Source organism: Trichechus manatus, unplaced genomic scaffold (assembly GCF_000243295.1).
Source record: "Trichechus manatus latirostris isolate Lorelei unplaced genomic scaffold, TriManLat1.0 scaffold00054, whole genome shotgun sequence".
Lineage (NCBI taxonomy): Eukaryota > Metazoa > Chordata > Mammalia > Sirenia > Trichechidae > Trichechus > Trichechus manatus.
The window spans coordinates 12,798,125-12,813,215 of record NW_004443990.1 but is presented as its reverse complement, the minus strand read 5'-3'; the positions used below and the strand labels follow the sequence as shown (position 1 = coordinate 12,813,215).

Below are 15,091 nucleotides of genomic sequence, written 5' to 3'. Positions count from 1 at the left end.
CACCTTCCTTTCTCAGCCTGGGGCCTGTCAGGCCAATGACACCATCCTCTGTGAGCTAGGGAACCCCTTCAAAAGGAACCAGAGGGTGAGCACCGGCCAGACCCTCCCAGCTCTCGTGGGTTCCAGGTTGCATCTCTGATGAGCTCTGAATCCACCTTGTTTCTGCCTGCCTGCTTGCGGAGCAAAGCCAGAGTAGGAAGGGGCAGCTGTAGTAGAGGATGGGGAGAGGCCAGAGACTGGGGGTGGGGTGGGGTATGGGGCCACTAGGGAGCTATACACAAAGTTGGAGCAGGTGGAGGTGAGGAACCGAGTCTTGCTGAGCACCTACTATGTGCCAGGCCCTGAGTTCGACACTCTGCTTCTTTTCTATATAATTCTTATGACCTTTTAAGGAGGTAGATGCTATTTTACAGAAAACCCAGGCTTAGTAAGTTTTAGTAATGTGCCCAAAGATAGCTCAAAAGTAGTAGAGAAGTCTCCTGATGGAGAAAAGAGCTGTAGAGGGAGGCAGAAATGAGGCTAGGTAGGTGAAAATGTGGAGATGGGTGGGGATGTGAAGACCCTACACCCAGAATGGGGAGAAGAGAAGGCCAGAGAACCAACTCCCTAGCATAGCATCCAGCCCCACTCCACCCTGGCATCACCCCTGCCAGGCCCCAAATGCCCCTCTCTACCTCCCCTAACCCTCGTGGCAGATGGAGCTGCTCATCGCCTTCGAGGTCATCGGGGTGACCCTGCACACAAGGGAACTCCAGGCACAGCTGCAGCTCTCCACGTGAGTGACCTCCTGAGGCCAGGCTGGGTTGGGGTTGAGGTGTCCTGGGGCCTCCTTTAGCCCCTTTAGCCTCAGCTGAAACGTCTTCTCCCCTCCCTGCATCCCCTCACCAGGTCTAGTCACCAGGACAACTTGCAGGCAATAACCCTGCCTCTGCTCGTGGACTACATGCTCCAGGCCTCACTCAGCATGTGAGTCCTGCTCTGCCCCACCCCCCACAGCCTGCTGTGCCTGAGCTGGGGCCTCCCTTGTCCCCAAGGTATCTCCCAAGCTCCTCTGATACCCCTCCCCCCAGGTCTCCCCTTCCCTGGGTCATCCCTTCCCTTAACAACAACAATCACTATCATCATGGTTATTATTACTCCTCCTATGAGTCGGAACCGACTGGGCGGCGATGTGTTTGGTTTTGGGTTCTCCTGTAAAGCAGGTAGAAGTGGAGGAGTCAGCCACCCTGGGGCTAAGGCTTTGGAGTGGCCTGATCATTTCTTGAGAGATCATTGTGCTCAGGATTTTATATACATCATCTCATTGACTCCTCACAACAGCCCTATGTGATGTAGCAACTATTATTAACACCATTTTACAGATAGGGAAACTGAGGCTCAGAGAGGATAAAGAAGTTGCTTGAGGCCACACAGCTAGTAAGTGGCAGAGCTGGGCTTACACTAGGCCTGCCTGGTATCAGAGGAGCTACAGTTAACCAGCCTCACTTCCTTGGTGCCCACCCCTTCTACCAGGGCCCTGTCCCTCCCATCCTCCATGACTCCAGCATCTTTCTTACCCTTAGGGTGAGTCACCGGCTGCAAAGCTTCTTTGGAGGGACAGTGGTGGGTGAGGCTGGCATGAAAACTGTGGAGGACGTGGGAAGCCCCCTCAAGTATGAGTTCCAGGTAAGGGGACATTTGGCTTCCTAGGAAGGGGTGGTCCCATGCCGGGGACTGGAAACCTCTGGGGAGGGCAATAGGGGGTTTCTTTCTGAGTCTGGGGTCTGAAGGTGGGAGGGTTGAGGTTGGTGAGATGGGGGTGGTTTTCCAGAAGATAGTGCTCATGACGCCTCTTGTGCCCACAGGTGGGCCCAGTGGGGGAGGGGCTGGCAGCCCTGGGTACCTTAGTCCTGGGACTGGAGTGGCCCTATGAAGTCGCCAATGGCAAGTGGCTGCTGTACCCCACAGAGATGATCGTCCATGGCAACGGGTCCTGGCCCTGCCAGCCACCAGGAGACCTTGTCAACCCTCTCAACCTCACTTTCTCTGTAAGGACACCATCAGGGATCTTTCATTTGCATCTCATTTGTATTGTATCTCATTTGCATGCTGCAGAGCAGAAAGGCCAGTGTCTTCCCCTCATAGCACCTTGGGAGCCTGATTCTTCCCTTGCCCTGTCTTCTCCCCTCCCCTGGTCCCACTTCTTCTTCTCTCCCCAGGTCCTGGGGGATGGGCCACCATCTCCACAGCGCAGGCGGCGGCAGCTGGACCCTGGGAGAGGCCAGGGCCCCCCACCTGTCGTTCTGGCTGCTGCCAAAAAAGCCAAGTCTGAGACCCTGCTGGTGAGTGGCCAGGGCAGGGTGGGGAGGATTGCACCTGCCCCATCACAGGATGTGCAGGCACCAAAGAGCAGGCGAAGCAAGGTGCTCCTCACCAGGAAACCCCAGTCTGATGAAGTGATGTAGGCAGAGGAAAGAGTCCCAGCTCCTGCCCTCAGAGGGCATCCTACTCTGATGGGGGAGGCACGGCCCTTGCCTTGGGGAGCATCCAATACAGTGGGCCAAAGGAGGAGACACTGCCTCTATTCCAAACAGCCCTAGCCTGCTGGGGGTGATACAGCTGTTCGAAACCTTGGACATTAGGGCTGGGGAATGGGAGGGGCAGAAGGAAGTACAGGGTAGGGAAAGGGGTATGTGGTGCAGGGCACCCTTTATAGGAACGGAGAAGAAACAGGTCTGGAAGGCAAGTTGAGGCCTGGCTGAGTGGAGAGGTGGGAAGTGTTATCCCAGGTGAGGAGCGGCATGAGCAAGGCTCCGTCCATGTGGGAGGGGCTGGCGAGGGGGTACTGGGGACTGGTCTCCATTTACCTGAGCAGGGACCAGATTTCATGTTATCCATGTCCCTGGCATCTATATGCGCTTGGCCCAAAAGGTGCGTCTTACATGTTTCCATGTGGACAGAGGGGAGTCTGTGCACGCGAAGGGGTGAGGTCAGCCCCTTCAGGTCAGCCGTGAGTGGGAAAAAGTTGGGGATGGGTCTAAAGTTAGGAGCAAAGCATGAAGAATCTGGAGAGCCGGACTGTGTCATATCCTGTGTATTTCCTGCCCACCTCAGACCTGTGCCAATGGTCGCGCCCGCTGTGTGTGGCTGGAGTGCCCCATTCCTGATGCTCTGGTCATCACCAACGTGACCGTGCAGGCCCGGGTGTGGAACAGCACCTTCATTGAGGTCAGTGCCTGGGTCTGAGGGTCTCTCCTGCCACCTACCTAGGAGGGAGAGCAATAGGGAGAAGGCGAGGCCAAGGTCACAGCAGGGCCACTAGGATGTGTGTGTAAGAGTGATGGCATCGTGTTTTATGTGCAGTTGCGTACCTGTCACTGTGCACATCAGTGTTATGTCTGGGTGTCTGTGTGTGGATGTGTCCGTCATGTTTGTCTCCAGCCAAACTGGCCTTCTGTCATCTGTTTATTACTCTGTCAAGTGTCCATTACTTTGTCACGTGTCTGTTACTCTGTCGTGTGTTTTGTTATTTTCCTAACTCCATGCTTTCGCTCATGCCATTCCCACCCCCTGGAGTGCCCGCTTCCCCCTCTGCTATCTCTGTATGTAAGCTCTTACTCAGCCTTCAAGGCTTCCCTCCGCTGCTTCATCCTCAGTCAGCCTTGTTTGATTTTTCCAGCTGAAAATGACCTCCTCTGGACACTCACAGAACTTTCTCTGAAGCTCCTTATGCTACTTAGCACTTTTACTCTGGGTTGTAGTTACATGTCGGTCTTCCCATGCTAGGTCTGTAAAGGACCAGATAAATATTTTCAGCTTCGTGGGCCATGTGATCTCTGTCACAGATACGCAGCTCTGCCCTCATAGCATGAAAGCAGCCAGACAATATGTATATGAATGAGCATGACCATGTGCCAAAAAACTTTACAGAAGCAGGTGGCGGGCCAGATTCAGCCCACAGACCTGCCCTAGACTATGACCTTCATCGTCTCTGCTGTCCTCAGCACCTGGCATAAGACCAGACACAAAAATGAATGAACAAATGAGTTAATGATGTGCATTTGTGTGTGGAGGAGAGGCCTGGCTGTCAGAACCTTTGGAGTGTTGTTTAAGGATGTGGCCTGGTGGGAGGGCACCCTGGGGTGCTTAGGGCCAGGAGGGAGGTCCAGAGGTGCCTCAGTTGCTTCTTTTGACTTGCTTGTACCTCCCCCCAGGATTACAAAGACTTTGACCGAGTCAGGGTAAATGGCTGGGCCACCCTGTTCCTCCGAACCAGTGTCCCGACCATCAACATGGAGAACAAGACCATATGGGTGAGTGAGTGTACTAACAAGGACAGCAGTCTCTGGCCAGGGCAGTGTCACACACTCAGTCTTGGCAGCACATTAGAACCATCTGGAGAACTTCTGATGTCCAGATCACACTCCGGACCAATTAAACCTGGATCACTAAGGGTAGGACCCCAGTACTGGTATGTTTCAAAGTTCCCCGGATGATTCTACTGTGTAGCCAGGGTTGGGGGCTATTGCCGTCGATGATTTGAGCCACACAGCATCTCCATGAAGAGCCATACTGAGATGGTTCTATCTATTTTATGGCTGAGGAAACTGAGGCTCAGAAAAAATGAGTGACCTGCTCAAAGTGACACAGCTTGTAAGAGACTGCAATCTGGGCCCGCCTGGTTGTCTCACTCATTCTCATATCTACTATGTCCATGTGAACTTCTGGCCACAAGAAATAAACAGAGAGAGAAACAGGATAATATCGTGAAGTAGAGGATCTACCACAGGCACGTGATCATTTGCAGATGATGTGATTGTCTACATAGCGAAAAAGACAAGCAACCAAAAATCCATTAGACCCAATAAGAAAATTCAGGAGCTCAAGACAAGATAAAAAAATACCAAACTCATAGCTTTCCAAAATGCTGGCAATAACCAATCAAAAATATGGCACAGAGATTGGGGCGGGGTCGGGGGGAGAGGAATAATACATAGCAAAGCAGATCTCATTCAAACTCACCAGAAAAGTTATACAATATCTAGGAATAAATGTAACAATAAATGTGTAATAAAACCTTGAATAATGGATGGAAAAAGTCAATATTATCAAGTCAAATCTTTCCAAATTATTCCAGTCCCAGTGGGATGCAGGGAAGCTTGAGGGAAAAAAAGTTCCCAAGCTTGTTTCTGAATTACACCTGGAAGAATAGATGTGACAATATTGCTCTTTAGTTGTTGGGAAAATGGTTCTGACTAGAGATATAGAGGAGACAGAAATATGGGGATGCGTGGAAGACTGGTTAAATATGTTATGGTAAATTTCCTATAATAAATTAATAAAATGTGGAAATGATGGAGAAAGCCAGACTAGAAAGATCGGTGGAACAGAGGAGCTTCCAGAAAAAAAGCCACGAATAATCTGCATTTTTAATCAGTGGGAAAAGATAATTATTGCATAGTGTTAACACATTTGGAAAGTAAAGTCAAATCCCTGCCTCACACCACAAACAAAAATACCTTTGAGTTAGATTAAGTATTTATATGTAGGAAATAAAACCTAATATACCAGAAGAAAATACAGAGACTAATTTAATAATAACCTTGAACTACAGAGAGGGGACATTATTTTATTAAACCCAGAGGTCACAAAGGAAAAATTTGACTATATGAAATTAATCTCTGTAAAAATTTAAATCTGTATACCGTAAAGAAACTAAAAAGGCAGATGATACACTGCTTTAAAAAAAGTTTGCAGCATATACGAGCAAGTATTAGTAGATACTTTTAATGTATAAAGACAAAGGACCTAAACAAGCAGTGTGCGTAGGGTGAAATACAAATATTCAACTCCCTAATTAAGAAACGAAAATAAAAACAGCAACAGTAATTCTGGTGCTAAAGAGGGTGGAAGGAAATGGGCAGTCCCTCACGCTATTGACTGGAGTATAAACTGGTGGATTTGGAGATGAACTTGTCAATATCTATTAAAATTTAAAATGCACGTCTCCTTTGATCCAGCACATGATGATATATCCTAAGGAGCTAATAAGCCAAGTATGCGAAGAAAATATGTGGGGATATTTTAGAGCATTGTTTATAATGACAGAAAATTGGAAACAATGTCTTTCAGCAAGGGGTTGGTTCAATTGATTATGATACATTTCTTACAATGATTATGCAGTGGTCAGAAGAGATTAAGTTGCTCTATATCAATTGACATGGAAAGATGATCATATTAAGTGAAAAAAGAAGCAGGTTGCGGAAGAGTATGTGTAGTATGATCCTGTTTATATGGAAGGAAAAAGTGTATATGTTTAATATATGCATTAAAAGTTTTGGAATGAGATTCACCAAAATGTTAGAGATGGTTATTTTTAGGTAGAAAAATTACTAGGAGTTTTTTTCTTTAAATCATCTGAATTTTGTAAAAAAATAAGTCATATATAGTCAAAAAAAAAAAAATGTATATCCCTTGTAGGGGAAGAAAAAAAACGGTACTGTGTACCATGTGTTCCTTGTTTTGGGGTAAATATTTATGGAACACTTGCTGTCTACCAGTTTACCCATCCTATTAAACACATTTAGTCCTCCCCAACAACCTGTGAGGTAGGTATTATTATCAATACCCATTTTACAAATGAACAACAGAGAGGTTAAGTAACTTGCCCGAGGTCACACAGCTAGCAAGTGCACAGCTAGGACTCAAGTTCAGGTAATCTAACTCCAGAAGCCATGCTTTTGTCCACTCTCCTGTGCTATGAGGTAGGCATTGTGATTCCCTTGCCAGGAGCATGAAATGGAGATTCAAAGAAGGTGAAATTACTTGTCCAAGGTCACATAGGTCATCAGGGGTGGAGCTGGTGCCCAAGCCCAGATGTGTGGATCACAAACCCAGACTCCAGCTGCCTCCTAGATCTGAGGCTGCTCCTCTGGAGCCAGGTACACACCTAAGGAGAAACAGGAGGATGGACCTGCTAATGTCCATGGGACAGGCTGGGACTTTTTCCAGTCCGCTGGTGCCCCCTGTTTTCAGTAAGTCAAACAGCAGGGCCCGGGGCACAGCAGAGACTGAAGGGATGAGGATGGGATTAAGGGGCAGAGACAGACGGCTGAGTCCCTTCTCTCCCCCTCCAGTTCTCTGTAGACATTGACTCTGAGCTGGTGGAGGAGTTGCCAGCAGAGATCGAGCTGTGGCTGGTGCTCGTGGCTGTGGGTGCGGGGCTGCTGTTGCTGGGGCTGATCATCCTCTTGCTGTGGAAGGTTAGGTGCCCCGCCCACCTCCAGGACTCCCACTCCCAGACCTCCTGCCAGCAGACCCCCTGCCAACTCTCTATCCCATGTCTCCCCATCCCATTCCTCACTTCCATCTCACCCCCATCCTTCCCTTATCTCCTCCCCTTCCTGTCCCCAGCTTCCAGTCTCACCCCTGCCCCATTGTCACCTTACCCAGAAGGGATGCTCCTGCCTGAGCTAATGGGGGGAGCTGTAAGCTGGAGAGGGGAATCCAGGAGCTCTGGCTTCTGACCACACCACCAAGCTGGGGCCAGGACCCAGGCATCCAGGCTCCCCAGCCCTAAGGCCCAGTCCATGAGTGCTGCTGGCAGGGACACCCCAGGCCCCCCCTGATGGCCCCTCCCCACCTGCTCCCCTCCCGCAGTGCGGCTTCTTCAAGCGAGCCCGCACTCGCGCCCTGTATGAAGCTAAGAGGCAGAAGGCGGAGATGAAGAGCCAGCCGTCAGAGACAGAGAGGCTGACGGACGACTACTGAGGGGGGCAGCCCCCCGCCCCCTGGCCCACCCGGGTAACGCGGTCTCCGGGCCCTCTTCCCCGAGCCCCACAGCTGGCCGGGCTGTGACTCTGTCCTGTCTGCTCTTCTTCCTTTATGGGCCTGCTCTGTACCTCACCCGGTCCCCAAAGAGCAGGCCACTCTGCCTGCCTCCCATCCCATGCCCCTCGGTGAGTCTCACCAGCCCCTCACTGAGCCCCTCAGGGACTTGGAACCCCAAGAGGAAACCATAAAACCTTCCTTGTGGCTGTCTGGGAATTGAAAAGGGCAAGGCCAAGACTAGGCCTCATCTCTTAGGACACAAGGCAAATTTCCACAATGATTCTATACTCCCATTCCCACTGCTCAGGGGAGGGGGAGACTAGCGGAGTCCTTCCTCTTCAGAACCAGCACTTTTCCTCCAAAGCTGGGATAACAAGCCAACCTCAGTCCCAACACTATGTTCAGGGGAGACACTCACCTTGCCAGCCATTTCCTCAACAATCTCTGCGGCTGCTCCTCTGTCTCCATCTGCCTCTTCCTCTCTGCCTTCCTCAGCTCCTCCTTAACTGGGGTCTGGGGTGGGAACCTCGTCCTTGCCATCTTGGCGTAGGGAGATTGGGTGTGTTTGAGTCAGGGGTCCTGGCTTTGAGGACCTCTGGGTGGGGGAGGAAGAGGCTGGGCCCTTGTGCCTGCCAGCTTGAAAGCTGGCTGCTGATGCTCTTTCTCTTCTTCCCCTAACTCCAGTGTGACTTCTTTAAGCGGACCCGCTATTACCAGATCATGCCCAAGTACCACGCAGTACGGATCCGTGAAGAGGAGCGCTACCCACCTCCAGGGAACACTGTGCCCACCAAGAAGCACTGGGTGACCAGCTGGCAGACTCGGGACCGATACTACTGACGTCCTCCCAGCCCCCTCCCCCAATGCCCCCTTTCTTCCTATTTATCATAATTATGCCCCTGACAGTCCACAGGGGCCACGGCTTTTGGCAGGCACCAGCAGGCTCAGGCACACGCACCTCAAGCGCATGCACGTGCTGTCTGGCCTGGGCATCCTCCGGCAGGAAGGCTGGGGTGTGGACCTGCCAGTGCCAAGCACACTACAACCCTGTGCCCTGGACACACATGGGTCCCACTGTACCCGGACTGTGCTGGGCACCGCAGATGGTGCATGGACATACCATGCCCCCTAGCCTCAGCCTGTGCCAAAACCAAGCCAAAGAGCCTCCATCAGAGCCAGGAGGAAAAGACCCCCAATGTGGTGACACTTCCCCCCGTTTACACTGGATCCATCTTGAGCCATAGTCACTGGATTGATTCTTTTCTCGGGATTAAAACTACTGACAGGGAGAGCCCACTGGACCCCCAACTGCAGCTCTCCAGCACGCAGGCCAGAGAGCTGGAGGTTCTGCCTAAGGTTATCCAAGGGGGCATTTGCTGGACCTGGCATTCTCAGACCCAAGAGCAAAGTGAACTAGAAAGAAGGTGCCCAGAATGGCTTTCTTTCATGGGTCTCTGTGAAGCCTCTTCTTCGCCACTGACTGAACTAGCAGGGAATACAGCCTAAAGGAACAAGGACAGATAAACCACTGGACGTCCTGGACACACGGTGCAGGGACTTCCCCAGGGAGCACAGTGGATCCTTAACAGAGAGGATGGGACTGACCCTGGGCCCAGGAAGCATTGGAAGGATATAGAGGAGCTACCCCTTCTGGCCCATCACTACCATCCAGGCCTCATGAGGGCCTGGAGAGCCACCTGCAAGGTCACAGAGGGAGCGACGCATGAATGTAGAAGAGGGAGGGATCCCTCTCCCTACCATATCTGGCCATCCCCGTTCTGCCCCCCACTGACCATGGGCTGCAGGCCTGGAAGTGTTCTTGGCTGTCGTTGGCTTTCAGAGCCAAGCTGGCTCTGCTCACCCTACCACCCCGCCCACCATGGGCTGCATCCTGAGGCCCATTGTAGAAGTCGAGGCTGATTCCAGAAAACCTCTCCTGACTGCTGCCTGTTGGCCAGCCTCCTCCCCGGCCCCAACCCTCTTCCATGGTACTGTAGCAGGGGAGCTTCCTCCCATTCCTTGTGCCTTCTTTGTACATAGGCTTTTCATGGCAACCAATAAACAGCTCCCAGTTTGTACTTGTTGTGTCCACCTCCACCACCCTCCTCCTTTATCGGCTCCAATTTGATTTGCATGGCTGGGTAGATAGTGGTATCAGCTAGCTGACTCCAAGTGAAAAAAGTCAGGTGCTAGGGTCTTGGGGGGTGAGAGGGGGAGAAGAGACAATAGCTCTCCTCTCAGGGATACTGCAGTGTAAGGGATGGCCATAGACCCAATAATTGAGACTCAAACATAAAGTGAGGGCAAAAGACCTGATTAGACTAGATGGAATCAAGAAGGACATCCTGGAGGAAAACGGGCTTGTCCTGAGAAGAGGCAAGCGGGATAGAGGTGATGGTATGCAGGGTAGGGAACAGGCAAGAAGCTAGCTACTCTGCTGTAGGAAGAGGAAGTCCTGGCCAATGGTGGAGGCAGGTTAGATGCAAGAGTAGAGAGAAGAGAATTCAGATGAATTCTGAGTGGAAGAGGCTGAATTCAGCTGAGAGCCTGCTTTCCCACCTCAGTTTCCCCATCACTACCCCTGTGCACCTTGATGAGTAGATCAAAAGGTGAACCAGTGAGCCAAGGCTGGAAAGACTGGAAGGTTGTAGTATCCATTCCCCAGCCTCTAGAAGGGAGAACTTGGAAACTTGGTCTTTTGGAGCTCCTCTAGGAGTGTTCTAATACTGAATTTACATAGGCCTTGGGTCTGTTGGCCTGGGACCACCCACATCACAGCAGGACTAGGACCCCCTCCCTACAGCTCCTTTCCCCCTGGGGTTTGTCTTGCCTCAGCTTTTGCAGTTGCATCCCACCCTGTGGGCTGCCCATGGTTTGAATTAAGCTTCACTTTGCTTCTGGCCACTTCCTGGGGGTTCCTGGAGCAGCTTCCTCCTTTTTGATAAGGTTGTCTTCTCCACACAGGCCTCAGAGAAAGGAGCAAGGCTGCTCTCCCAATGACTTCCTTGTCCTAAGTTGTGCCAAAGATCCTCTAGTAATTTCCTCCAAAGCTCTCACTTTTGGCAAGACTTCACTGAAGTCTGGAAATTACTACCTAGAGAAGTCTAGACGGGAACCCTAGCTTCAGCCACTCTCAAGCCCCTCTCCATGGCTCCTCCTAGTGTCTGCTCTGTGTCTCCCAGCCTGCTTCATTGTATCAGCTGTCTGCCCTCTAGCCCCTCCCCCAAGGCCCAACTCCCAAGAGTCCTTGGTCCCCTGCTGTGCCCGCTCATTCCCCACCCTCCCCCTCATTTTCTGTACTCGGATTTCTCCCTTCCCAGGATGACTGACGGTGAAATTTCCACTTCCTTCAGGAAAACCCCAGCTCCTCTCCAGAGCAGCCAAGCGCTCAGAACCCAGTGATGGGAGACTTCTGTTTGTTCCCCAGAATCTGGGTTATTCATTCACTCAGAAACATACCATACGTGAATCCTCAAAGTCCAGCTCAGTCCTGCTCTTCTTTTTTTTTTTTTTAATTGTGGTAAAAAATATATATATAACAAAATGTTTGCAGTTTCAACATTTTTTACATGTACAATTTAATGACATTAATTAGTTTCATCATGTTGTGCAACCATGACCACTATGTATTTCCAAATTTTTCCATCACCTTAACAGAAACTCAATGCCCCCTAAAGAATGATTCCCACTTCCAGCTCCCTCCATCCCCCGGTACCCACTAATAAACTTTGGTCACTATACCTTTCCCTATTCTAGATTTTTTTATGTAAGTGGAATCATACCATATTTGTCCTTTTGTGCGTGGCTTATTTCACTTAGCATAATGTTTTCAAGGTTCATCCATATAGCATGTATCAAGACTTCACTGCTAGGGTATTTCCTTCGGTTTGAGAACATCAGATGACAGCCTGAATCTAGGATGCAAGATCACACCAGGCAGATACCAACCTAGGAAATGAACTCTCAAGCACTATTCAAAACCAAAAGATTTACAACAGGAAACCGGAGAGGTTAATCTGCAAATGACAACAACATTAGAACAAATAAAGAGGGAATAAATGGTGTACGTATAGAACTTTCTAATGGAGAGGAAGGCAAAGTGATATCAAGTAATAATAGACTGGTTCAAACCTAGGAAGATAAGGGTAAATTTCAAGGTAACCACAAAGAAAGTTAACAAACCTACTCATCAAAATAAAGAAGAAAAACAAAGTCTCAGTAAAAATAAAATCTACAAAAACAAAGGGAAAAAAATCCACAAACAAAAGGAATTCAGCACAGGAGAGTAAGAGGAACAAAGAAATCATCAGCACCATAAAAGAAAGCACTACAAAATGACAGCAATAAACTCACACCTATCAATAGTTACACTGAACGTAAATGGCCTAAATGAACCCATAAAGAGACAGAGAGTGACAGAATGGATAAAAAAAAAACAGGATTCATCTAATGCTGTCTACAAGAGACACACCTTAGAAAAAAAGACATACATTTATTAAAAATCAAAGGATGGAAAAAAATATATCAAGCACACAGCCACCAAAAAAGAGCAGGAGTGGCACTACTAACCTCAGATAAAATAGACTTTAAAACAAAATCCACCATAAAAGAGAAAGAAGGGCACTGTATCATGATTAAAGGGACAATCCGCCATGAAAACATAACCATAATAAATATCTACGCACCCAATGACAGGGCTCCAAAATACATAAAACAAACTTTAACTGCACTGAAAAGAGAAATTGACAGTTGCACTATAATAGTAGGAGACTTCAACACACCACTCTCGGTAAAGGACAGAACATCTAGAAAGAAACTCAACAAAGATACAGAAGATCTAAAGGCTACAATCAGCCAACTTGAACTGATAGACATATATAGAACACTCTACCCAATAGCTGCAAAGTACAGATTCTTTTTCAACAACATGGAACATTCTCCAGAGTAGACCACATCTTAGACCACAAAGCAACCCTCAACAAAATCCAAAACATTGAGATAATACAAAGAATCTTCTCTGATCACAACGCCATCAAAGTAGCAATTAACAACAGGAAGATCAAGGAAAAAAAATCAATTACATGGAAACTGAATAACACCCTGCTTAAAATAGAAGAAATCAAAGATGGAATAAAAAATGCCTAAAAATCAAATAAGAATGAAAACACATCGTACCAAAACCTTTGGGAAACAGCAAAGGCAGTGCTCAGAGGTCAATTTATAGCAATAGATGCACATATCAAAAAAGAAGGGACAAAAATCAAAATATTAGCTACACAACGCGAACAAATAGAAAGAGAACAGCAAAAGAAGCCTACAGCCACCGGAAGAAAGGAAATAATAAAGATCAGAGCAGAAATAAATGAAATAGAGGATAGAAAAACAGTAGAAAGAATCAACAAAACCAAAAGTTCTTAGAAAAGATAAACACAAATGACAAACCACTAGCCAAATTGACAAAAGAAAAACAGGAGAGGGTGCAAATAACCCAAATAAGAAATGAAATGGGGGACATTACAACAGACCCAACTGAAATAAAAAGTACCATAACAGAGTATTATGAAAAACTATACTCCAACAAATTTGAAAATCTAGAGGAAATTGACAAATTTCTGCAAACACACCACCTACCCAAACTGTTGCAAATTGATGTTGAAAATCCGAACAGAACTATAACAAGAGATTGAAAAGGTAATTTAAAAAACTCCCAACAAAAAAAAGCCCTGGCCCAGATAGCTTCACTACCAAACATTCAGGGAAGAGCTTATACACCTACTACTCAAACTATTTCAGAACATAGAAAAGGAAGGGATACTTCCAAATCCATTGTATGAAGCCAGCATAATCCTGATACCAAAACCAGGCAAAGACACCAAAAAAAAAAGAAAATTACAGACGAATATCTCTCATGAATATAGATGCAAAAAGTCTCAACGAAATTCTTGCCAATAGAATTCAGCATTATATATATAAAAAAAAAATACACCATCACCAAGTAGGATTCATACCAGTCATGCAAGGATGGTTCAACATTAGAAAATCAATCAACATAATCCACCACATAAATAAAAGAATCACATGATCATCTCAATTGACACAAAAAAGTCATTTGACAAAGTCCAACACCCATTCCTGATAAAAACTCTCAATAAAATAGGTATAGAAGAGAAATTCCTCAACATTATAAAGGGCATCTGTCTTAGTCATCTACTACTGCTCTGACAGAAATACCACGAGTGGATGGCTTTAACAAAGAGAAGTTTATTTCCTCACAGTAAAGTAGGCTAAAAGTCCAAATTCAGGGCATCAGCTCCAAGGGAAGTCTTTCTCTGTCAGCTGTGGAGAAGGTCCTTGACATCAGTCTTCTCTTGTTCTGAGAGTATCCCAGAGCAGGAACCTCAGGTCCAAAGGATGCACTTTGCTCCCGGCACTGCTTTCTTGGTGGTATGAGGTCCCCAACTGTCTACTTGCTTCCCTTTCCTTTTATCTCTTGTAAGATAAAAGGTGGTGCAGGCCACACTTCAGGGAAACTCCCTTTACATTGGATCAAGGTTGCGATCCTAGTAAGGGTGTTACAGTCTCACCCTAATCCTCTTTAACATAAAATTACAATCACAAAGTGGAAGACAACCACACAATACAGGGAATTATGGCCCAGTCAAACTGATACACACATTTTTGGGGGGACATAACTCAATCCATGACAGCATCTATACAAAACCAACAGTCAACATCATTCTTAATGGAGAGAGGCTGAAAACATTCCCCTTGAGAGCAGGAACAAGACAAAGATGCCCTTTATCACCACTCCTGTTTAACATTGTGCTGGAAGTCCTAGCTAAAGCAATAAGGCAAGAAAAGAAATAAAGGGCATCCAAATTGGTAATGAAGAAGTAAAACCGTCCCTATTTGCAGATGATATGATACTATACCTAGAAAACCCAAGAGACTCCATGAGAAAACTACTAGAACTAATAGAAAGATTCATCAGAGTAACAGGATGCAAGATAAACATACAAAAATCCACTGGATTCCTACAAACCAATAAAGAGAACAATGAAACAGAAATCAGAAAAAAAAATACCATTTATGATAGTCCCGAAAAAAATACTTAGGAATAAATCTAACCAGGGATGTAAAAGACCTATACAAAGAAAACTACAAAACACTACTGCAAGAAACCAAAAGAGATCTACATAAATGGAAAAACATACCATGTTCATGGACAGGTAGACTCAACATTGTGAAAATGACAATTCTGCCCAAAACAATCTACAAATAC

The 15,091-nt window shown here is 47.4% G+C and overlaps 1 protein-coding gene across 1 annotated transcript in view; it reads left to right on the top strand.

Annotated features, from left to right (window-relative positions):
• ITGA3 (integrin subunit alpha 3) overlaps positions 1 to 9,886 on the top strand; it is a 29,104-nt gene extending 19,218 nt beyond the window's left edge. Inside the window, exons 16-26 of the mRNA XM_004377948.1 lie at positions 17 to 85; positions 696 to 775; positions 889 to 966; positions 1,563 to 1,665; positions 1,845 to 2,027; positions 2,199 to 2,321; positions 3,094 to 3,207; positions 4,194 to 4,292; positions 7,116 to 7,241; positions 7,639 to 7,782; positions 8,494 to 9,886. Of these exons, the coding sequence (XP_004378005.1) occupies positions 17 to 85; positions 696 to 775; positions 889 to 966; positions 1,563 to 1,665; positions 1,845 to 2,027; positions 2,199 to 2,321; positions 3,094 to 3,207; positions 4,194 to 4,292; positions 7,116 to 7,241; positions 7,639 to 7,749 (1,086 nt within the window). The 3' untranslated portion in view covers positions 7,750 to 7,782; positions 8,494 to 9,886. The remainder of the gene's footprint in view (positions 1 to 16; positions 86 to 695; positions 776 to 888; positions 967 to 1,562; positions 1,666 to 1,844; positions 2,028 to 2,198; positions 2,322 to 3,093; positions 3,208 to 4,193; positions 4,293 to 7,115; positions 7,242 to 7,638; positions 7,783 to 8,493) is intronic.
• Positions 9,887 to 15,091: the final 5,205 nt, after the last annotated feature.